Source organism: Hypanus sabinus, chromosome 3 (genome assembly GCF_030144855.1).
Source record: "Hypanus sabinus isolate sHypSab1 chromosome 3, sHypSab1.hap1, whole genome shotgun sequence".
Classification (NCBI taxonomy): Eukaryota; Metazoa; Chordata; class Chondrichthyes; order Myliobatiformes; family Dasyatidae; genus Hypanus; species Hypanus sabinus.
Genome location: NC_082708.1, coordinates 94,114,328 through 94,137,671, shown reverse-complemented (window position 1 = coordinate 94,137,671; position 23,344 = coordinate 94,114,328). Strand labels below are relative to the sequence as shown.

Below are 23,344 nucleotides of genomic sequence, written 5' to 3'. Positions count from 1 at the left end.
ATCATAAAAGGAATGTACAAACTCATTACAAACAGTGGGAGGATTGATTCTGAATGCCCAGCAATATAATAATGCTACACTAACAGCTCCACCACTGCTGTCCCCACAGGAAAGACATTGCCAAACTGGAGAGGATGCCTGGATTAGAGAGCCTGAGAGCTTGGCCATTTTACATCTTTATTTCTGGTAGTGCAGAAGACTGAGAGGTGATCTTGTAAAATTTTATTAAATTACGAGGAACAATAATTTAATGGCTATAATGATAGCCATAGTCTTTACCTCAGGGTTGGGGAGCCCAAAGGTAGAGGGTAAAGATACAGGATCAGAGGGAGAGATTTAAAAGAGGTCTGAGAGCTAACTTCTTCACATGGAATGAACTGTGAGAGGACATATTTGAGGTGAGTATTTTTTTAACATGTAAGGGAAATTTTGTGAAGGAAGGGTTTGGAAGGTTAAGGCCAATAAAGGCAACTGGGATTTTCAAGGAGGGTGATGTGGCCCTCAGGGCAGGCTGTTTATTATAGATTAATAGATTCATTTACATTATCATCTCCTTTTAATGCAACTTTTAAATTAAACCAGAAAATTTGCTGTTCCTCTTCATCCTGAGACCATTCTAAATAAGTCTTTGTATTCATCAGTTTCCGAAGCTTGCAGAATCTCTGAGGAATGGTCTCCTTTGGGATTTTCTCCAGCAAAACAAGTATGGCAGAGTCATTGTTTTCTTCAAATAGACGAAAGTGAGTATAGTCAAGCTCATACTTGCACCACTCACTCTGGACAAAATGTTGAGATAAAAGGAACAATGTTTTTCTGCTTTTCTCAATGGATTCAATGATGTTGTCAATGATCCACTTCCCTGGAATGAAATCACGTTTATGAAGGCAGAGTGCCAGTGGCGGGTTAACACTTTCTAACTCTCTCACCAGGGAGTTTTCCACCCAGTCCGAGTCCATGTCGCTGTAGGAAACAAATGCATCGTAACAAATATCATTGCTCATCACTTTTTTTGGTTTCCTCTTTGCTCGTAGCCATGCCCAGGTCATTTGAAGGTACCAGATTCCATGATATTTGTAGCATGCCATCCCAGCCATTGTTGTTGCCAAAGACACACTCAGGCATACTATGATTATAGACCATGTCATATGACAATCAAAGAAGGAACGTTTAGTATTTTGCACCAGCTGTCCCCTGTGAGTTAGAGGGGAATCACATACATAATTCTGTGGTTTGTCCAACAGTTGTACTCTTTTGTATTGATTCATAAAAAGGAGGAATTCACATGAACAAATATAATTATTTTTTCCAGCCTCCAAAGATTCCAGCTCAATAAACACCATCAGTGCTTCGCTTGTCAGCGAGGTGAGTTTATTGCTACTGATCTTCAGAAGCCTCATCTTTGGTAAATTGCTATTGACTGGTAAGCTTTTAAATTTATTATTGGACACATCTAGAGTCTTGAGAGAAGGCAGACCAGCTACAAAACTGCTGATGTCATTGTTACTTAAATCTAATATCTCAACAGTTGGGGGGAGACACTGTGATATGCTTTGTATATTACAACTTGAAAGATTCAAAAATTGCAGATTTTTTGGCCACTTACATGTTGCACCGTTTTCACTGAAGCTATTTTGGCTCAAATCCAAATGGGTAAGGGTTGAAAGTGTCGATAGTTTTGCACTTGTCGAACTGAGGGATCTTAATATGTTCTTTCTCAGAATAAGGTAACGTAGCATTGGATAAGCTCCAGAACAAGCCATTTCTTGCATTATTCTGTCATTCAGCAAATTCTGTGTTAAATCAAGATACTCTGCACTTTTAAAATTTGTGGATACATGACAAGGCACCATAAATATATTTAGTTTTGTCAATGTAGCTCTTTTAATGGATTGCAATACTGGACTAATACCTGAAAGATCATAAAACTGATAAAAGTGTTTAATTGATATATTATTCAACGTTAATGAATGAAATGAATTGCTTTTTGCATCGTCTATCTTGGGCCATTTCCCAGTTCCTGAAAGCACACAGTCCTTCACAACTATTTCTGATATTTTTGTGTTTTTTATCCATTTTATAAAGTTAAATACAGTTTCATCAGTAAGAAAAGTGTTTTTGAAAGTGAATTTCCTGAATGACGAATTGCATGGAACAGAAAACAGCTGACTGTCACCATTGTCAGGAAATGTTAAATCTCTCAGCTCTAAGTGGGTGGTGCATCCTGACAAATCTACAAGAATCTGCCGAGCTTGGCCTGTCTTATTCAGAAATATGTTATGTAAACTTAAAACAGCATGGCTTATGTTCCTGAAATAACTGAAAATTCCTTGTTGATATGAAACCAAATTATTTGCTGTTAAAACAAACTTATCCAGATGTGTAATACCCACAAAGTCATCTTTGGCTAGATGGGATAGGAAAGGATTGCCAAATTCTAACCATTGGAGTCTTGAGAGACTTGAGAAGATTCTTTGCGATCCCAGAGTTGTGTACCTATTCCCTGAAAGGTTAAGATAATGCAATTTGTAAAATTGCTTAAACCAATTCAATGTCACTTCTGTTAACAGATTATCAGACAAGTCAAGATACTCCACTTCTGTGTTGAACTGGAAAGCATGATCAGTGATAGATTGGATCTGATTTGATTGCAACAGAAGTCTTTCAAGATCTCTATATATGATGAAATCTGTGTTATTGATCTCTGAAATGTTATTGAAAGACAAATCAAATGTAAGCACCTTTTCAGACACAAGTGGAATATTCTCTAACTTCATTGAAGAGCAGTTACAGTAGTTGTGGGGAATACATTTTTGACATGTATTGTATGACTTGTCATCTTCTGAGAAAGTTGCAGGTAGAAAAAGGCACACAAGCAGTAAACACTGCAATGAAGCTCTCATTTTTCTCATTCACTGTGGTCTGAAATGGAAAAATTGTACCAAAATTAGTGCAGTGTAATAATGCTGGTCTCCTGCTACTCAATTGTATGACCTGACTGTTTTGTTAAAATCTGTAGGATGCATTTATAACTTCAGTACATTAAACATTTAGGGAATATTCTGGGTAAAGGGGTGAAATGTTAAAAGGGGAGGAGGGGTGGCATTACTGGTCAGGAATACTATTACAGCTGCAGAAAGGGTGGGTAATATAGCAGGATCCTCTTTTGAGTCAGTATGGGTGGAAGTCAGGAACAGGAAGGGAGCAGTTACTCTATTGGGGGTATTCCATAGGCTCCCTGGTAGCAGCAGAGATACTGAGGAGCAGATTGGGAGGCAGATTTTGGAAAGGTGCAAAAATAACAGGGTTGCTATCATGGGTGACTTTATCTTCCCTAATATTGATTGGCACTTGATTAGTTCCAAGGGTTTAGATGGGGCAGAGTTTGTTAAGTGTGTCACAGTATGTTGACAGGCCGACTAGGAGGAATGCCATACTAGATCTAGTATTAGGTAACGGACCGGGTCAGGTCACAGATCTGTCAGTGGGTGAGCATCTGGGGGACAGTGACCACTGCTCCATGGTCTTTAGCATTATCATGGAAAAGGACAGAATCAGTGAGGACAGGAAAATTTTTAATTGGGGAAAGGCAAATTATGAGGCTATAAGGCTAGAACTTGTGGGTGTGAAATGGGATGATGTTTTTGCAGGGAAATGTACTATGGACATGTGGTCAATGTTTAAGGATCTCTTGCAGGATATTAGGGATAAATTTGTCCTGGTGAGGAAGATAAAGAATGGTAGGGTGACAAGCGAAGTGGAAAATCTAGTCAGGTGGAAGAAGGCAGCATACACGACGGTTAGGAAGCAAGGATCAGATGGGTCTATTGAGGAATACAGGGTAGCAAGAAAGGAGCTTAAGAAGGGGCTGAGGAGAGCAAGAATGGGGCATGAGCAGGCTTTTGCGAGTAGGGTAAAGGATAACCCCAAGGCATTCGTCAATTATGTGAAGAACAAAAGGATGACAGGAGTGAAGGTAGGTCCGATTAGAGATAAAAGTGGGAAGATGTGCCCGGAGGCTGTGGAAGTGAGCGAGGTCCTCAATGAATACTTCTCTTTGGTATTCACCACTGAGAGGGAACTTGATGATGGTGAGGACAATATGAGTAAGGTTGATGTTCTGGAGCATGTTGATATTAAGGGAGAGGAGGTGTTGGAGTTCTTCAAGTACATTAGGACGGATAAGTCCCCGGGGCCTGATGGAATATTCCCCAAGCTGCTCCACGAGGCAGGGGAAGAGATTGCTGAACCTCTGGCTAGGATCTTTATGTCCTCATTGTCCACGGGAATGGTACCGGAGGATTGGAGGGAGGTGAATGTTGTACCCTTGTTCAAAAAAGTTAGTAGGGATAATCCAGGTAATTATAGACTAGTGAGTCTTATGTATGTGGTGGGAAAGCTGTTGGAAAAGATTCTTAGAGATAGGATCTATGGACACTTAGAGAATCATGGTCTGATCAGGGACAGTCAGCATGGCATTGTAAAGGGCAGATTGTGCCTAACAAGCCTGACAGAGTTCTTTGAGGAGGTGACCAGGCATATAGATGAGGGTAGTGCAGTGGATGTGATCTTCAAGGAGTTAGTAAGGCATTTGACAAGGTTCCACACGGTAGGCTTACTCAGAAAGTCAGAAGGCATGGGATCCAGGGAAGTTTGGTTAGGTGGACTCAGAATTGGCTTGCCTGCAGAAGGCAGAGGGTTGTGGTGGAGGGAGTACATTCAGATTGGAGGGTTGTGACTAGTGGGGTCCCACAAGGATCTGTTCTGGGACCTCTACTTTTTGTGATTTTTATTAATGACCTGGATGTGGGGTAGAGGGGTGGGTTGGTAAGTTTGCAGATGACAAAAAGGTTGGTGGTGTTGTAGATAGTGTAAAGGATTGTCGAATATTGCAGAGAGACATTGATAGGATACAGAAGTGGGCTGAGAACTGGCAGATGGAGTTCAACCTGGAGAATTGTGAGGTGGTACACTTTGGAAGGACAAACTCCAAGGCAGAGTACAAAGTAAGTGGCAGGATACTTGGCAGGATACACAGTGTGGAGGAGCAGAGGGATCTGGGGGTACATGTCCACAGATCCCTGAAAGTTGCCTCACTGGTAGAAAAGGTAGTTAAGAAAGCTTATGGGGTGTTAGGTATCATAAGTCGAGGGATAGAGTTTAAGAGTTGTGAGGTGATGATGCAGCTGTCTAAAACTCTGGTTAGGCCACACTTGGAGTACTGTGTCCAGTTCTGGTCGCCTCAGTATAGGAAGGATGTGGAAGCATTGGAAAGGGTACAGAGGAGATTTACCAGGATGCTGCCTGGTTTAGAGAGTGTGGATTATGATCAGAGATTAAGGGAGCTAGGGCTTTGGAGAGAAGGAGGATGAGAAGAGACATGATAGAGGTGTACAAGATATTAAGAGGAATAGTCAGAGTGGGCAGCCAATGCCTCTTCCCCAGGGCACCACTGCTCAGTACAAGAGGACATGATTTTAAGGTAAGGGGAGGGAAGTTCAAAGGGGATATTAGAGGAAGGTTTTTCACTCAGAGAGTGGTTGGTGCGTGGAATGCACTGCCTGAGTCAGTGGTGGAGGCAGATACACTAGTGAAGTTTAAGAGATTACTGGACAGGTATATGGAGGAATTTAAGGTGGGGGGTTATATGGGAGGCAGGGTTTGAGGGTCAGCACAACATTGTGGGCTGAAGGGCCTGTAATGTGCTATACTATTCTATGTTCTATGCTAGCAGAACATTTTGGAAATATTTTCTTATTTCCTCACAACATAGAAGGAAGCCGTATAGCTCATCAAATCTATGTTGGTTTATGAAACAAAACCATCTTCTCACTAATTGCACTTTTAATTGATTCACCAGGCCATCTCGGCCCTTCTAGTCCGTGCCAAACGCTTACTCTCACCTAGTCCCACCGACCTGCACTCAGCCCATAACCCTTCGTTCCTTTCCTGTCCATATACCTATCCAATTTTTAGTCCCCTTTCATTCTAACACTCATTTTTAAAGATAATTATCCTCTCACACACATCTTCAGGATGTGGGAGGAAACCCACATGGTCATGGGAAGAACATACAAACTAGTCAAAAGCAGCATCTGATAGGTGAAACTTGGTGACTGGATCTGTGAGGCAGAAACTCCCCTATAAATGCACAGTACTGTAAGATAATGACCATAACCCTGCAAGATTCCATGTAATTACGGAAAGAGATCATTATTGTCCAGAAATAAAGGCCCTGAGTTTGTGGAGGGCCAACTCCAACATTATAAAACAAAACTCGCGCTCCTCCAAACCACTCCAGATAAAGATATTCATTCCTTCCATTGGTTTCTCCCACTTCGGCCCCTCCTGACTTTCCTAGTTCCCTTACTCTGACAATAAAACTTACTCCATTTTCAGAAATTACTTTGTCTTTTGCTTAACCGTGGTTTCCCATCACTTGCTTTTTCTCTACTTCCCATTGTCATCTTCTGAGAAAGCTGCATATACACAGAACAAGCAACTTTCTCATCTTTCTCATTCAGTGGTGTCTGAAATGCAGAGATTTTTTTGAATAATTATTGTCCAATGGTCATTAACAGTGTTTTATAAAGTTCTTGAACATATCATTTTCAAAATTCATATCTACAAAGGTTACAGCCAATGTAAACTCCTCCACTGTCAGGATAGTTAGAGATAGAAATAAATATGGTCTTTCAGGAAGAGTCTTAAATTGGTCTAGGGCAAATTACAAGGGCATTACGCAGGAACTAAGAAGCGTTAATTGGGAACACCATTTCCCTGACAAGTCCACATCAAATATGTGGAGGGTGTTTAAAGATCAATTGCACAGAGTACACAAAAGGTATGTTCCTTTTGGAAGGAAGGAGGTGGATGGAAAGATAAGAGAACCTTGGATGTTCAGAGAGGTGATAAATTTAGTCAAGCAGGAAAAGGAAAAGTATGTAAAGCTGCAGAAGTTAGAATCAAACAAAACATTTGAGTATAAAGAAGCCAAAAAAGAACTAAAGAATGGTATTAGGAAAGCCAGGAGGGGCATGGAAAGTCCTTGGCAAGTAGGATTAAGGTGAATCCCAAGGCATTCTATACATACATCAAGAGTAAAAGAATAACTATGGAGAGGGTGGGACCACTCAAGGATAAAAGGAGGAACATTTGTTTGGATGTGGAGAATGTGAGTAAGGTACTTAATGAGTACTTTGCTTCAGTATTTACTAAGAAAACAGATATGGAGGACCAGAAGATCAGTACTGAGTGTATAAATATGTTAGGGCTTTTAGAGGTCAAGGTGGAGAAAGTATTGGTCCTCCTAATGAGTATTAAGGTGGATAAGTTGCCAGATCCTGATGGGATTTACCCCAGGTAAAGAGGTAAGAGACTAGATGGCTGGGGGCTTGACCAGTATCTTTGCATCCTCTCTAGGCAAAGGCAAGGTGAGTGGCTAATGTACCTCCATTTAAGAAGGGAAAATCCTGGGAACTATAGACTGGTGAGACACATGTCAATTGTAGGGAAATTGCTGTAGAAAATTCTTAGAGATAGACATTTGAGCATTTGGAAATCTATGGCCTAACTAGGAAGAGCAAGCTTGGCTTTGTGCAGGGAAGGTAGTGTCTTACCAACTTGATTGAATATTTTGACAAGGTGACCGAGAGAGACTGATGAAAGTAGAGCAGTGAATGTTGTGTACATAGGTTTTAGTAAGGTGTTTGACAATGTCCCTAATGGGAAGCTAATCCAGAAGATTAGGATGAATAAGGTCTATGGAAAATTGGCTGTTTGGATTCACAACTGGTTTGTGCATAGACGACAGAGGGTAGTGGTTGAAGGGACTCAATTGAGTTGGAGGTCTGTAATTAGTGACGTTCCACAGGGATCTGTGATGGGACCTCTGCTGTTTGTGATATATATAAATGAGCTGGGTGAAAATGTAGATGGGTGGGTTAGTAAATTTGTGGATGGTACCAGGATTGGAGGAGTTGTGGATAGTGTAGAAGACTGAGTAAGAATACAGTTACAGATATGGACAGAGAAAGGGCAGATGGAGTTTAATCCAGATATATGTGAGATGTTGCATCTTGCGGAGACAAGAGATCTTGGGTTCCTTGAAAGTGGCTACACAGGTCGATAAGGTGGTTAAGAAGGCTTATGGAATGTTTGTTTTTAATTAGCTGAGGCATTGAGTTCAAAAGTCAAGAGGTTATGTTGCAATTTTATAAAACTCTGGTTTGGCCACATCTGGAGTATTGCATACAGTTCTGGTCGCCCCACTATAGGAAGGATGTTGAGCCTTTGGAGAGAGCGCAGAAGAGAGAAAGGATCTAGTGCATTCCTACTATGAGTTTATGATGCATAAACTCTTCTCAGGCTTCCTGCTGTGTCCAGTTGTTGATTTTAACTGACGTTTCAATGACAAACTCCGGCATGTATGTGGTGCAGAAGATATTTAGCAGGATGCTGCCTGGTTTAGAGGCATATGCTATCATGAGAGGCTGGATAAACTTGGGTTGTTTTCTCCTGAGTGCTGAAGGCTGAGGGGAGATCTGATAGAGTTTTACAAGATTATGAGAGGCATAGATAGAGTGGACAGAGAGTATGTGTTTCCCAGGGTTGAAATCTCTAATACCAAGGAGCATGCATTGAAGGTGAGAGGCAAGTCCTAAGGGGATGCGTGGGGTAAAATTTTAGATCCACTGCCTGATATGGTAGTAGAGGCAAATACACTGGAGGCTTTTAAGAGACATTTGGATAGGCACATGGGTGTAAGGAAGATGGAGGAATACCGATATGGTGTAGGTAGGCTGGATTAGTGTTAGAATGTTTTTGATTTGCTGTTTAACTGGTTCAGCACAATATTGTGGGCCCAATGGCCTGTTCCTGAGCTGTATTCTTTTGTATTCTATGTTCTAATTTCAATGGTTATGCAGAGTAAAAGTACCTCATTTCATGACATATTTGTTTCATCTGACAGACCTGAAAAAGGCCTTTTAAAACCTACTTTGTATTCTGTTTGCAACCAGTCTCTGTGTCGGCTACCACTAATCATCCTATCAACCAATACTCCTTTCTTCCTGCTGTTAAGTATATTTTTAACACAATTTGTAACTTTTTCTTGTACCTATAGCATATGCGATTTATCAGATGCATGACTGAAAGCTTTGTTGCAAGTTTTTTAAAAAAAAATATAGTGGTATGCAGCTCAACAAGGTGGCAGAAACAGATAACAATGTTGAATCTGGCACATGAACAGACAGGGATTTGAGGTATTATAGATAAGGTAGACAGACATATTTAAATTGGTACCATGATCAGCACAAAGGTCAAAGGGAATGTTCCTGTTCAGTACTGTACTTGTTCAAAACTCTGTCAAGAACACAAGAAGATAGAAGCAACACACTGAAAATGCTGGAGGAAATCAGCAAGCCAGGCAGCATCTATGGAAAAAAAGTACAGTCGACGTTTCGGGCTGAAACCCTTCGGCAGGACTGTCCTAAAGCCTGCACCACTATTCAATATGTCCATGGTTGATCTATACTGGGTTGATTCTACTGTGCCAATTCCCTGTAACACACAGCTCCTTCATTTTTCTGAGAGTCATCTCTCTCTTCCTTAAATATATCTAATGACCTGGCCTTCACCATCTCCTTCCGGCAGAAAATTCCAGCGTTTCACTCCCATATGAACTAAGAAAATCCTACACCCCTCAGTTTTAAATGACTGACCATTTATTTTGTAATTCTGTTCCCTTTTTTACAGCTCTGCCACTAATGAAAGCATCTCAATATCTACCCTGTCATGCCTGCTAAGTGTATGTTTGAATAAGCTGCCACACCTATCAGGCGTGGGTAAGTGTGCCCGATGAGGGCCACCAGTTGAAAACAACAGATGGTAGGCTCCAACAGCACATTAATGCAGGGGTTTTATTTAGTGCCAGCTGATAAAAAGCAAAAGCTGCCTGAAAATTGTGAAGATAAAAAGTATTTACAAATAGACAAATGAAACCATACATGTACAAAAATCTACACAATTACAGAGGCTTTCTCCACAACACATCGCCATCTGCTTTTCAATATAACTGTTCACCAACCGTCAAATCCAACCTCCACACTTCTCAGCAAAGCAAAGCTGAGGGTTTAAATCTGTGTGTGCAGGCTGTGGTGTGCCTGCTCCCACAAACTCAGGCACTTTTGGGACCATTCTGCTGTCAACAAACCAATGTAACAGCGTGAGTGGAAATAAATGAATATGTTTAGAATGCCCGTGTCCAGAATCCTTATTGTTATGAGTTATAAACCAGTTGAGCACGTTAACTGAAGGGTTTGTTTTGATTAGCCAAGCTAGCAATTGATTTACTGTTGGGGTGTATAAATGGTGAACTCCCAAGAACTGCAGAATGGGAAAGCAAAGTGTGTGAACTACCAGAGAAACCAGACCAGGGACAGAACAAGGAGTGATTAACCGGGCAAAGGGGCAAGGTTATCAGGAGAATTAGCATTGCCAACTTGATCTGTCACATAAAGCCACTCCTCATTCTCCTTAGTGCCATAAACCAGACCAGCCTGTTCTTCTGAGGAATTACCCCATCCACTGCTATTTTTGCATAATATTCAGTTGCGGTATCAACTATACAGTGTACAACCATAACAAAACCTTCCTATTCTTCGCAAACTCAAGGAATCTGCAGACGTTGGAAATTCAAGTAACATACACAAAATGCTGGTGGAATGCAGCAAGCCAGGCTGCATCTATAGGAAGAAGTACAGTTGACGTTTTGGGCCGAGACCCTTCGTCAGGACTAACTGAAAGAGATAGTAAGAGATTTGAAAGGGGGAGGGGGAGATCCAAAATGATAGAAGGCAGGAGGGGGTGGGATGAAGCTAAGAGCTGGAAAGTTGATAGGGAAAAGGGATACAGAGCTGGAGAAGGGAAAGGATCATGGGACGGGAGGCCGAGGGAGAAAGAAAGGCGGGGGGGAGCACCTGAGGGAGATGGAGAGCAGGCAAGGAATGATTGTGAATGGGACAGAAAGAGTAAAAAGAGAGAAAAGAAGGAAAAAAGGAAATAAACAAACAAATAAATAAGGGATGGGGTAAGAAGGGAAGGGGGCATTAGCGGAAGTTAGAGAAATCAATGTTTATGCCATCAGGTTGGAGGCTACCTAGAATAAGGTGTTGTTCCTCGAACCTGAGTGTGGCTTCACCTTGACAGTAGAGGAGGCCATAGATAGACATATCAGAATGGGATTGGGATGTGGGGGAATTAAAATATGTGGCTACTGGGAGATCCTGCTTTCTCTGGTGGACAGAGCATCGGTGTTCAGGGAAACAGTCCCCCAGTCTGTTTCGGGTCTCACAGGTATATAAAAGGCCACATGGGGAGCACCGGATGCAGTATACCATACCAGGCGGCTCACAGGTGGTGTCACCTCTCCTGGATGCACTGTCTGGGGCTCTGAATGGTGGTGAGGGAGGAGGTGTAAGGGCAGGTAGAGCACTTGTTCCGCTTACAAGGATAAGTGCCGGGAGGGAGATGAATGGACAAGGGGGTTGTGTAGGGAGTGATCTCTGCAGAAAGCAGAAAGACTTGGGGAGGAAAAGATGTGCTCGGTAGTGGGATCCCATTGGAGGTGGCGTAAGTTACGGAGAATTATATGTTGGACCTGGAGGCTGGTAGGGTGGTAGGTGTGGACAAGAGGAACCCTATCCCCTAGTGGGGTGGCGGGAGGATGGGGTGAAAGCAGAACACCTACGCTCTGTCTGCCAGAGAAAGAAGATTCAGTCAAGTGCCATTCAGGATAATGTGGTAAATTGGATGAGGTAGTAAATTGGATTAGATATTGGTTTTGCGGCAAAAGCCAGAGAATGATATGGTTGCCTCTCCGACTGGAGGCCTGTGACTAGTGGAGTGCTGCAGGGATTGGTGCTGGGTCCATTGTTGTTTGTCATCTATATCAACAGTCTGGATGATAATGTGCTTAACTGGATCAACAAATTTGTGGATGGCACCAAGACTGGGTGCACAGTGGACAGCAAGGAAGGCTATCAGAGCTTGCAGCAGGATCTGGACCAGTTGGAAAAATGGCAGATAGAATATAATGCAGACAAGTGCAAAGTGTTGCACTTCAGTAGGACCAGCCAGGATAGGCCTTACACAGTGAATGTTAGGGCACTGAGGAGTGTGATAGAAAAAAGGGACCAGGGGATACAGGTCCATAATATTGTACGAACCTATCTACCTGTGATGCAACTTTCAACATAAAGAAAGCTTTTGGCACTTTGACCTTCAAAAATCCAAGTATTGAGTACAGAGATGGGATGTTATGTTGACATTGTACAAGACATTGGTGAGGCCTAGTTTGGAGCATTGTGTGCAGTTTTGGTCTCCTATCTACAGGAAAGATGTAAATAAGATTGAAAGAGTGCAAGAGAAAATTTACAAGGATGTTGCTGGGTCTGGAGGACCTGAGTTATAAGGAAAGATTGAATAGGTTAGGACTTCATTCCTTGGAAGGTGGAAGATTTGATAGAGGAAAACAGAATTATGAGGGGTAGAGATAGGGTAAATACAAACTGGCTTATTGCACTAAGGTTGGATGAGACAACAACTCGAGGTCAGGGATTAAGGATAAAAGTTGAAAAGTTTAAGGGGAACTTGAGGAGAAACAGAGTTAATGGGAACAGTTGCTTTGACAAGGCTGAGGAAGAAAGTATAAAACTTTAATGCACAGGTAAGAGCAAGTGAGTATTTTTGTTTGTAAATCCTTAATCCTCAATTCTGTGAAGGCATATGATAGTTGTGACAGTGGACTGCACTTGCTGTAAGGGTACCCAACAGATTCCCTAATTACTACAACTGTGGGAAGTGCACCAAATTCAGCTCCTGACTCTCCACAGTCAAGGAATTGGAGACAGAGCTGTATGTACTCAGGAGCATTCGGGAGGCTGAAAACCTCAGAGATGAAACTTTTACCCAGGATGCAGGCTTCAGATAGAATATAGTGACAACCAGGAGAAATAAGTTGAGTACAGTGATAGCAAGGTTCCCCTGGAGCCATTCCCCTTTGAATACTGCTGGGTGAGAGAAGCAGGAGCCAGGCCAGTGGCACTGTGCCCAGCTCTGAGGCTCAGCAAGGAAGGATAAAGTCAGGCAGAGCAATAGTGATAGGAGACTCGATAGGAGGACAGACAGATTACATGGCTATGAAAGAAACACTAGGCGTATTGCCTCCCAGGTGCTCAGATCCAGAATGTCTCAAAGTGGCTGCAGAATATTCTCAAGAGGGAGGGTAAGCAGCCTGAGGTCATTGTGCACATTGGTACCATTGACACAGGTAGAAAGGGAGAAGAGTTCCTGCACTGTATGTACAGGGAGTTAAGAAAGAGGCCGAAGAGCAAGACCTCCAAGGTAGCAATATCTGGATGACTCCCAGTACGAGCTAGTTAGGTCAGGAATAGGGTGATAGTACAGATGAATGAGTGGCAGAGGAATTGGTGCAGGGGGCCGGGTTTCAGGTTCTTGGATCATTGCAACCTCTTCTGGGATCAGGGCAAGCTGTACAAGTGGGATGGGTTGCACCTAAACTAAAAAGGAATCAATATCCTGACCAGGAGGTTTGCTTGGTGGTATTCAGAGTGTTTACATTAGTTTGGCAAGGAGATGGGAACCAGAGCACCAAGACAAAAAGTGGAGGGACGGAGAGGATGGTAGATGCCAGAGCCAGGAAAAACTGTAACAGATAAGACAGGATGTACAGTTTAAAATATGTGTATTTTAATGGTGAGTACTAGGAGTAAAAGTAATTAATATGGATCAGTACATGGAATTATGATGATGTGGCCATTACACAGACTTGTTTGAGACAGGGGCAGGAATGTGTGCATAATGTCCCAAGGCTTCGATATTCAGGAAAAGATAGAAAAGGAGGTAAAAGATGGCGGGTGGTGGGGGTCAGGAGAGGTTGGAGAAGTTTGTAAAACTTAGGAAGTTATAAACAAATAAAGTCTTTGAATAAAGGGTGTAAGGGTAGTAAGGTAGAAGGGCTAAAGTGTGTGTACTTCAATGCAAGAAGCATCAGGAACAAAGGTGATGAACTGAGAGCTTGGATACATACATGGAATTATGATGTAGTGGCCATTACGGAGACTTGGCTGGCACCAGGGCAGGAATGGATTCTCAATATTCCTGGATTTCAATGCTTTAAAAGGGATGGGGGGGGGAAGGGGAGGAGGGGTGGCATTACTGGTCAGGGATACAGCTACAGAAAGGATGGGTAATGTAGCAGGATCATCTTTTGAGTCAGTATGGGTAGAAGTCAGGAACAGGAACGGAGCAGTTACTCTACTGGGGGTATTCTATAGGTCCCCCGGTAGCAGCAGAGATACCGAGGAGCAAATTGGGAGGCAGATTTTGGAAAGGTGTGTAACCCCCTGGGTCGCCTCAGGCTCGCTCAGCTTATTCTCGTATAGGGAGAGCAGCCTTCGGCCCCGCCAAACTGGGTAATCAGCTGGTGTGGATGCTGTGTGATGTCCCCGCCTCGCCCAAAAACAGACAGTACACCATATGCGATTAAATGAGTACAATTTATAAAGGTTACTATAACTAAGTGATTAATAACGATACAGTATATATGAAGAGAAAAAAAATAAAGAAAAGGCGGCAAACTTATCAAAGTCCAAACCACTTCGTGCACAACTGTTGGAGCTCAATTTCTGAAGTCTTCTGGCCACCATTCGATCCCCTCCGAACTCCTCGACTCGCAGCTCAGGCCCCTCCGAACTCCTCGACTCACAGCTCAGGACCCTCCGAGTGGTCAACCAAGCACATCTAGCTTCATCCCCCCTCCTTGGAGAACCTCCCGGCCTCGGACCCCCGCTTGGGGTCCGATCCTCGCCCAACTTACAGCATTGCGTCCTCTCTCTCGACCCCCTCGCGCTGATCTGCCCAAAAGCCCGTCAACAAAAGCTTACAGACTCAGAAGAAAGAACATTAATCCCCATTTGGTTTACAAAGGAATACCATTCTCGTTATCAGTAAATTAGCATTCCTGCTAGTTAACAAAAAGAAGAAACCCTTTCCCAACAGTAACAAAGAAAAAAGAAGAAACCCCCTTTACAGGTGCAAAAATAACAGTGTTGTTATCATGGGTGACTTTAACTGCCCTAATATTGATTGGCACCTCATTAGTTCCAAGGGTTTGGATGGGGCAGAGTTTGTTAGGTGTGTCCAGGATGGATTCCTGTCACAGTATGTAGACAGGCTGACTAGGGGGAATGCCACACTAGATCTAATATTAGGTAACGAACTGGGTCAGGTCACAGATCTCTCAATGGGTGAGCATCTGGGGGACAGTGACCACTGCTCCATGGTCTTTAGCATTATCATGGAAAAGGACAGAATCAGTGAGGACAGGAAAATTTTTAATTGGGGAAGGGCAAATTATGAGGCTATAAGGCTAGAACTTGTGGGTGTGAATTGGGATGATGTTTTTGTGGGGAAATGTACTATGGACATGTGGTCGTTGTTTAAGGATCTCTTGCAGGATGTTAGGGATAAATTTGTCCTGGTGAGGAAGATAAAGAATGGTAGGGTGAAGGAACCATGGGTGACAAGTGAGGTGGAAAATCTAGTCAGGTGGAAGAAGGCAGCATACACGAGGGTTAGGAAGCAAGGATCAGATGGGTCTATTGAGGAATGTAGAGTAGCAAGAAAGGAGCGCAAGAAGGGGCTGAGAAGAGCAAGAAGGGGGCATGAGAAGGCCTTTGCGAGTAGGGTAAAGGAACACCCCAAGGCATTCTTCAATTATATGAAGAACAAAAGGATGACAGGAGTGAAGGTAGGACCGATTAGAGATAAAAGTGGGAAGATGTGCCTGGAGGCTGTGGAAGTGAGCGAGGTCCTCAATGAATACTTCTCTTCGGTATTCACCACTGAGAAGGAACTTGATGATGGTGAGGACAATATGAGTGAGGTTGATGTTCTGGAGCATGTTGATATTAAGGGAGAGGAGGTGTTGGAGTTGTTAAAGTACACTAGGACGATTAAGTCCCTGGGGCCTGATGGAATATTCCCCAGGCTGCTCCATGAGGCAAGGGAAGAGATTGCTGAACCTCTGGCTAGGATCGTTATGTCCTCGTTGTCCACGGGAATGGTACCGGAGGATTGGAGGGAGGCAAATGTTGTCCCTTCGTTCAAAAAAGGTAGTAGGGATAGTCCAGCTAATTATAGACCAGTGAGCCTTACATCTGTGGTGGGAAAGCTGTTGGAAAAGATTCTTAGAGATAGGATCTATGGGCATTTAGAGAATCATGGTCTGATCAGGGACAGTCAGCATGACTTTGTGAAAGGCAGATTGTGTCTAACAAACCTGATAGAGTTCTTTGAGGAGGTGACCAGGCATATAGATGAGGGTAGTGCAGTGGATGTGATCTACATGGATTTTAGTAAGGCATTTGACAAGGTTCCACACGGTAGGCTTATTCAGAAAGTCAGGGAAGTTTGGCCAGGTGGATTCAGAATTGGCTTTCCTGCAGAAGGCAGAGGGGCATGGTGGAGGGAGTACATTCAGATTGGAGGGTTGTGACTAGTAGTGTCCCACAAGGACCTGTTCTGGGACCTCTACTTTTCGTGACATTTATTAACGACCTGGATGTGGAGGTAGAAGGGTGGGTTGGCAAGTTTGTAGACGACACAAAGGTTGGTGGTGTTGTAGATAGTGTAGAGGATTGTCGAAGATTGCAGAGAGACATTGATAGGATGCAGAAGAGGGCTGAGAAGTGGCAGATGGAGTTCAGCCCAGAGAAGTGTGAGGTGGTACACTCCAAGGCAGAGTACAACATAAATGGCAGGATACTTGGTAGTGTGGAGGAGCAGAGGGATCTGGGGGTACATGTACACAGATCCCTGAAAGTTGCCTCACGGGTAGATAGGGTAGTTAAGAAAGCTTATGGAGTGTTAGCTTTCATAAGTCGAGGGATAGAGTTTAAGAGTCGTGATGTAATGATGCAGCTCTATAAAACTCTGGTTAGGCCGCACTTGGAGTACTGTGTCCAGTTCTGGTCGCCTCACTATAAGAAGGATGTGGAAGCATTGAAAAGGGTACAGAGGAGATTTACCAGGATGCTGCCTGGTTTAGAGAGTATGGATTATGATCAGAGATTAAGGGAGCTAGGGCTTTACTCTTTGGAGAGAAGGAGGATGAGAGGAGACATGATAGAGGTGTACAAGATATTAAGAGGAATAGATAGAGTGGACAGCCAGTGCCTCTTCCCCACAGCACCACTGCTCCGTACAAGAGGACATGGCTTTAAGGTAAGGGGAGGGAAGTTCAAGGGGGATATTAGAGGAAGGTTTTTTACTCAGAGAGTGGTTGGTACGTGGAGTGCACTGCCTGGGTCAGTGGTGGAGGCAGATACACTAGTGAAGTTTAAGAGACTACTAGACAGGTATATGGAGGAATTTAAGGTGGGGGGGGGGGAGTATATGGGAAGCAGGTTTGAGGGTCGGCACAGCATTGTGGGCCAAAGAGCCTGTAATGTGCTGTACTATTCTATGTTCTACGTAAGGCATGATTTGCCTTTCACAAATCCATGCTGATTATTCCTAATCATGTTATGCCTCTCCGAATGTTTATAAATCCTGCCTCTCAGGATCTTTTCCATCCATTTAGTAACCACTGAAGTAGGACTCACTGGTTTATAATTTCCTGAGCTATCTCTACTCCCTTTCTTGAATAAGTGAACAACATCTGCAACCCTCCAATCCTCTGGAACTCCACCCACCCCCATGCAAAGATCATTGCCAGAGGCTCAGAAATCTTCTCCCTCACTTACAACAGTAGCCTGGGGTACATCTCATCCGGTCCCAGAGACTTATCCAACTTGATGCTTTCCGAAAGCTCCAGCACATCCTCTTTCTTAATGTCTATATGCTCAAGCTTTTCCATCTGCTGTAAGTCATCCCTACAATTGCCAAGATCCTTTTCTGCATTGAATACTGAAGCAAAGTATTCATTAAGTATCTCTGCCATCTCCTCCAGTTCCATACACACTTTTCCACTGTCACAGTTGATTGGTCCTATTCTCTCACATCTTATCCTGTTGCTCTTCTCATACTTGTAGAATGCCTTGGGGTTTTCCTTAATCCTGCCCGCCAAGGCCTTCTCATGGCCCCTTCTGGCTCTCCTAATTTCATTCTTAAGCTCCTTCCTGCTACCCTTATAATCTTCTAGATCTCTATCATTACCTAGCTTTTTGAAACTTTTGTTAGCTTTTCTTTTCTTCTTGACTAGACTTACAGTGGCCTTTGTACACCACGGTTCCTGTACAGTACCATCCTTTCCCTGTCTCACTGGAACGTACCAATGCAGAACTCAAAACAAATATCCCCAAACAGTTGCCACATTTCTGCGGTACATCTGTTCTCAATTTATGCTTCCAAGTTCCTGCCTGATAGTCTCATATTTCCCCCTACTCCAGTTAAATGATTCCTTAACTATGATTCCTTAACTTGTCTGTTAATGCTATGGTAAAGGAGATAGAATTATGATCACAATCTCCAAAAAGCTCTCCCACTGAGAGACCTGACACCTGACCAGGTTTATTTCCCCAATACCAGATCAAGTACAGCCTCTCCTCTTGTAGGCTTATCTACATATTGTGTCATGAAACCTTCCTGAACACACCTAACAAACTCCACCCCATCTAAACCCCTTGCTCTAGGGAGATGCCAAACAATATTTGGGAAATTAAAATCTCCCACCATGACAACCCTGTTATTATTACACCTTTCCATAATCTGTCTCCCTGTCTGCTCCTCGATGTCCCTGTTACTATTGGCTGGTCTATAAAAATCATGAAGTAGAGTTATTAACCCCTTCCTGTTTCTAACTTGCACCCACAGACAATCCTTTCATGACTTCCTCCTTTTCTGCATATGTGACACTATCTCTGATCAAGTGTCACACCCCCACCTATTTTACCTCCCTCCCTGTCTTTTCTGAAACATCTGTAGCCTGGCACTCTAAGTAACCATTCCTGTCCTTGAACCATCCAAGTCTCTGTAATGGCTACAATATTATAGCTCCAAGTTCTGATCCACGATCTAAGCTCATCAGCTTTTTTCATGCTTCTTGCATTAAAATAGACACATCTCAAACCATCGGTCTGAATGCATCGCTTCTCTATCACCTGCCTATCCTCCTCCTCGCACTGTCTCCAAGCTTTCTCTATTTGTGAGCCAACAGCCCCTTCCACCATCTCTTCAGATGCAAAAGGACTTGGGAGTCTTTGTGCAGAACAACCTAAAGGTTAATTTGCAGGTTGAGTTGGTGGTGAGAAAGGCAAATGTGGTATTGGCATTCATTTCCAGATGTCTAGAGTGATTCTGGGAATGAAATGGCTATCATACAAGGAACATTTGATGGCTCTAGGTCTGTACTTGCTGGAATTTAGAAGGATAGGACTGGATCTTATTGAAACCTTTCGAACATTAAAAGGTCCAGGCAGTGTAGATGTGGGAAGGATGGTACCCATGGTGGGGGAGTCTAGGGCAAGAAAGCGCAGCCTCAAGATAGAGGGGCATCCATTTAAAACAGAGATGCTGTGTTATTTCTTTAGCCAGAGGGTGGTGAATTTGTGGAATTTGTTACCACAAGTAGCTCCAGAAGTCAGGTCAGATCATTGGGTGTATTTAAAGTAGAGCTTGATAGGTTCTTGATTGGACATGGCATCAAAGGCCAGGGAGTGGGGCTGAGGAGGGGAAAATGGATCAGTGGAATTGAATGGTGTAGTAGACTCAACACATCAAATGGCCTAATTCCGCTTCTACGTCTTATGGTTTTATCGTGGCAAGGAACCATTCAATAGTCTTATAATAATTGGGTAGAAACTGTCCTTGAGCTTTAAGGTTCTTTTATCTTCTGCCAAATGTTGTCCAGGGTGGTTGGAGTCTTAGATTATACTGGCTGCTTTACCAAGGAAGTGAGCAGTATAGACTGAGTCCGTGGAGGGGAAATTAGTTTCCATGATGTACTGAGCTGTGTCCACAACTCTCGGATTTCTTGCGTTCATGGCAGAACAGTTGCCATACAAGTCATGATGCATCTTGAAAGGATGGTGCATCATCAAAAATTGGTGAGAGTCAAAGGGGTCATGCTAAATTTCTTAAGCCTCCTGAAATGGCATCTACATGACTAGACCCAGGGCAGGCTATTGGCGGTTCGCTCTTAGGAACATTATGCTTTCAATTTTCTGACCATGAGCATCAGTGATGTAGACAGGAGCACTGTTCACTTCATGAAGTCAATAACTATCTCTTTCATTTTGCTGATATTGTTATCATGACACCATGACACTAATCTTGGCATCTGCTTCCTGTACTCTGATTCATCATTATTTGAGATATAGCTAATTACGTTGGTATCATCTGCAAACTTGTAGAAGGAGATTGAGTGGCCAGTCAGTTCTGTGTACTGTGTAGGGAGTTGAGCAGGAGGCTGAGGAAGCAACTTTGTGGGGCATCATTTAGCATAACTCTCCATTTTCAATCTTTCAGTCAGTTCACTATTCATCAAACTTATCAGACTCTAAAACAGCTTTTATTGCATATGTGAACATACAATTTTGAAGGTTACTCAAATCTTTAAAGTCTACTCTGTTACTAAAGCTGAACTGACTGCAAGTTCAACTGTATTCCTGTCCACCTAGGGTAACCTTACATCTGCTATATGTATCATCCACCTACATTTGCCATAAGAGTATTCAAAGATTATACTTCAAGAACTCCATTCTCAATTCTCTGAAAGAAAAGATTTCACCTTAAGTAGACAACTCCATTTGTAAATAGAGATTCCTCTTCACCTCCAAATTTTCAGGGCCTCTCAGGATTTAATATTTCATTCAAGTCCACCCACACGTTCCTAAACTCCAAGAGACACAAGCCAACCCTGCCCAGCCTTTCCAGATGAGTCCATCATATGAAATTAATTGCAAAAATGATGTAATACACCAGCCAGATTATTTTAAGGTGTGTTTTTCTTTATAATCTCTTAAGGCTGTAAAATATATTGTGTTTTGAAACATATTCACAATATTTTAGGAGACAGTTAATCATCACAAACAATTCTCATTCTTCATATTAAAGCTTTCAAATTTAGCCTTGCCTTTTCACTTGTTTTTAATTGCAATCATCTTCATAGAACCCACTAAAACATGGATATTTGAAATCAAAAAGGTAATGACAATTTAGTTTAAATCATTCTATTTAACTCAATATTATTTTGATGGAATACTCAATTATTCTTACCTTCACAGTCTCTCATATTGCATTTTCCAAATCTCAGTCAAAGTCACTTGTGGCTTCAACAAAGAGGAACTGGCTAACCTTTTCCTTTTTTAGCAAAGACACCAATGCTGAAGCAAATTTTATATTTCCTGTCTGAGTGAGGGAAACAGACCGGAAGTATAAAGTCTTAATTCATGTAATTCCATTTATAAAAGTTCCTAGTAAATAAATGTAAAAATATTGCAAGATATTGGCAATATGAATAAAAACAAATGCTAAAAACACTAAACAAGCAGCTTTGAGAAATGGTGCATCAAAACTGAAAGAGAGAAACAAGTTAGTTTAGGTAGCAAAGAAAGTGGAGTTGGAAACAGGGTGGAACAAAGGCAATTTCTCTGATAGGGTAAAATAATCTAGCCAATAAGGAGCAGTCAACATACGTATGTAATGTTTTGCTAATATTGTGCAGAGTGTGTAATGTGTCTTTGTGGCCCATTGTGCTTGATAAAATATAGAAATGAAAGGAGAAGCTAAAGAAAGATGTCAGGCGAAGATTTCCGGTCATGATACAAGAAAGAATAAAGAGTGAGTTATTGAAAATTTACTGGTCGAGTCCTACAGGATGCAGGCTCGAAGGGCCTACTCCTGCACCTATTTTCTTTGTTTCTAGGATGCTCTCTGCTCAGATGAAAGGTTGTTCCTTGAGTTTGCACTGTGCCACAAACAGAGGTCAGAGTGACCGACAGACAGTGGCAGTGGGATGTTTAATAGAAGGGCAGGTCATTCCACAAGAACTAATCTGTGTTTGGTTTCTCCACACAAAGTGCAGTACACCAGAGTGGAAGAAGTGCCAGTGATTTGCTGTAGCCCTTCATCTGTATTAGGTTACAATGTTAAAGGAACATTGCTTACCTGTCTGTTTTCCTCATTCAACAGGAGCATATCATTTAGAGTACACCAATTGGTAATTTGTTTTAGCAGTGTATCTGCTAAATAAGGAAAAAATTAATTGGTTCCTCTGTTGATCAATTAATTGATTGCCCATTGAGTTATGGAAGGAAATTATTTTTAATATTGAATTAAAAATTAAATATACACAGACCACTTTGTCAGAGAGTAATGGGGCTAACCCATCTATGCTGGCCAAGCTGCCTGCCTAAGTTTGTCCCCTTTATCTGCGTTTGGGCATTTTCCCTCCAAACCTTTCCAATCCATATAGCTATCCAAATGTCCATTAAACATTGTAATTGTACCTGCCTCTACTCCTCCAGTAACTCATTCCCACCATCATTTGTGTGGAAAACCTTCTCCCCAGGTCCCATTTAAATTTTTTTTTTCACCTTAAATCTATGCATTCTAAAGTTAGACTACCTAGCCTAGAAATAAAGACTGTGATCGCTCACTCATATCCAAACCCGTCATTTTATATATCTCTACAAGGTCACCCCTCAGCCTACTATGGTCCAGGGATGAAAGCCCCAGCACACCTTTGTAACTCTTCATAAAAACTCTCCAATTGCTTTACATCCTTCTGAAGCTTCTCTGCACCCTTTAAGGCTTAATGACATCCTTCCAAAGCAACCAGAACTTCACATAATATTTCAAGCGTGATCTCACCAATATCTTATGCCAAAGTATGCCAAACACCTTTATCACCCTATCTACCTTGTCACCACTTTCAGGGAACTATGTGCATGCTATCATGAGACTTGGTTGTTTTCTTTGGAATGGTGGAGGCTGGGGTGAGATCTGGTACAGGTTTATAAGATTTTGAGAGGCATAGATAGACAGGGAGAATCTTTTTCCCAGGATAGCAATGTCTAATACCAGGCACTGAAGGGGAGAGGGAGTACAATCAAAACCGATGCGAAGGGTAAGCTTTTTACTCAGAAAGTGCTGGATGCCTGGAATACACTGCCTGGTATGGTGGTAGAGGCAAACACATTAGAGGTTTTTAAGAGATGTTTAGATATACAAGAAGATGGAAGAATATGGACATTGTGTGGGCAGGAGGGATTAGTTTTCTTTTTTTAAATTTACTGGTTCAGCACAACATCAGGGGTCGAAG

At 42.5% G+C, this 23,344-nt stretch overlaps 1 protein-coding gene and 1 long non-coding RNA gene across 3 annotated transcripts; one reads left to right on the top strand and one right to left on the bottom strand.

The window, feature by feature from the left end:
- Positions 1 to 60: 60 nt before the first annotated feature.
- On the top strand, positions 61 to 1,345 carry LOC132391518 (uncharacterized). Its single transcript, XR_009511256.1, has 3 exons — positions 61 to 186; positions 642 to 740; positions 1,310 to 1,345. It is a non-coding gene; the product is annotated as an uncharacterized LOC132391518 (long non-coding RNA).
- tlr2 (toll-like receptor 2) lies at positions 170 to 21,418 on the bottom strand. Of its 2 annotated transcripts, XM_059964796.1 has the most exons (3): positions 21,298 to 21,367; positions 6,386 to 6,527; positions 170 to 2,919 (listed from the first exon to the last, which is right to left on the bottom strand). In XM_059964796.1, exon 3 carries the CDS (start codon positions 2,907 to 2,909, stop codon positions 519 to 521), a length of 2,391 nt encoding a protein of 796 aa, XP_059820779.1. In that variant the 5' UTR covers positions 2,910 to 2,919; positions 6,386 to 6,527; positions 21,298 to 21,367; the 3' UTR covers positions 170 to 518. The 2 variants fall into 2 exon arrangements, with proteins under 2 accessions (XP_059820779.1, XP_059820780.1); XM_059964797.1 differs by lacking the exon at positions 6,386 to 6,527 and having other exon boundaries at positions 21,298 to 21,418.
- Between the last annotated feature and the right edge of the window lie 1,926 nt (positions 21,419 to 23,344).

Coding starts and splice junctions, on each gene's coding strand:
- tlr2 (XM_059964797.1), bottom strand. CDS start 2,909: ATGAGAAAAATGAGAGCTTCATTGCAGTGTTTACTGCTTGTGTGCCTT.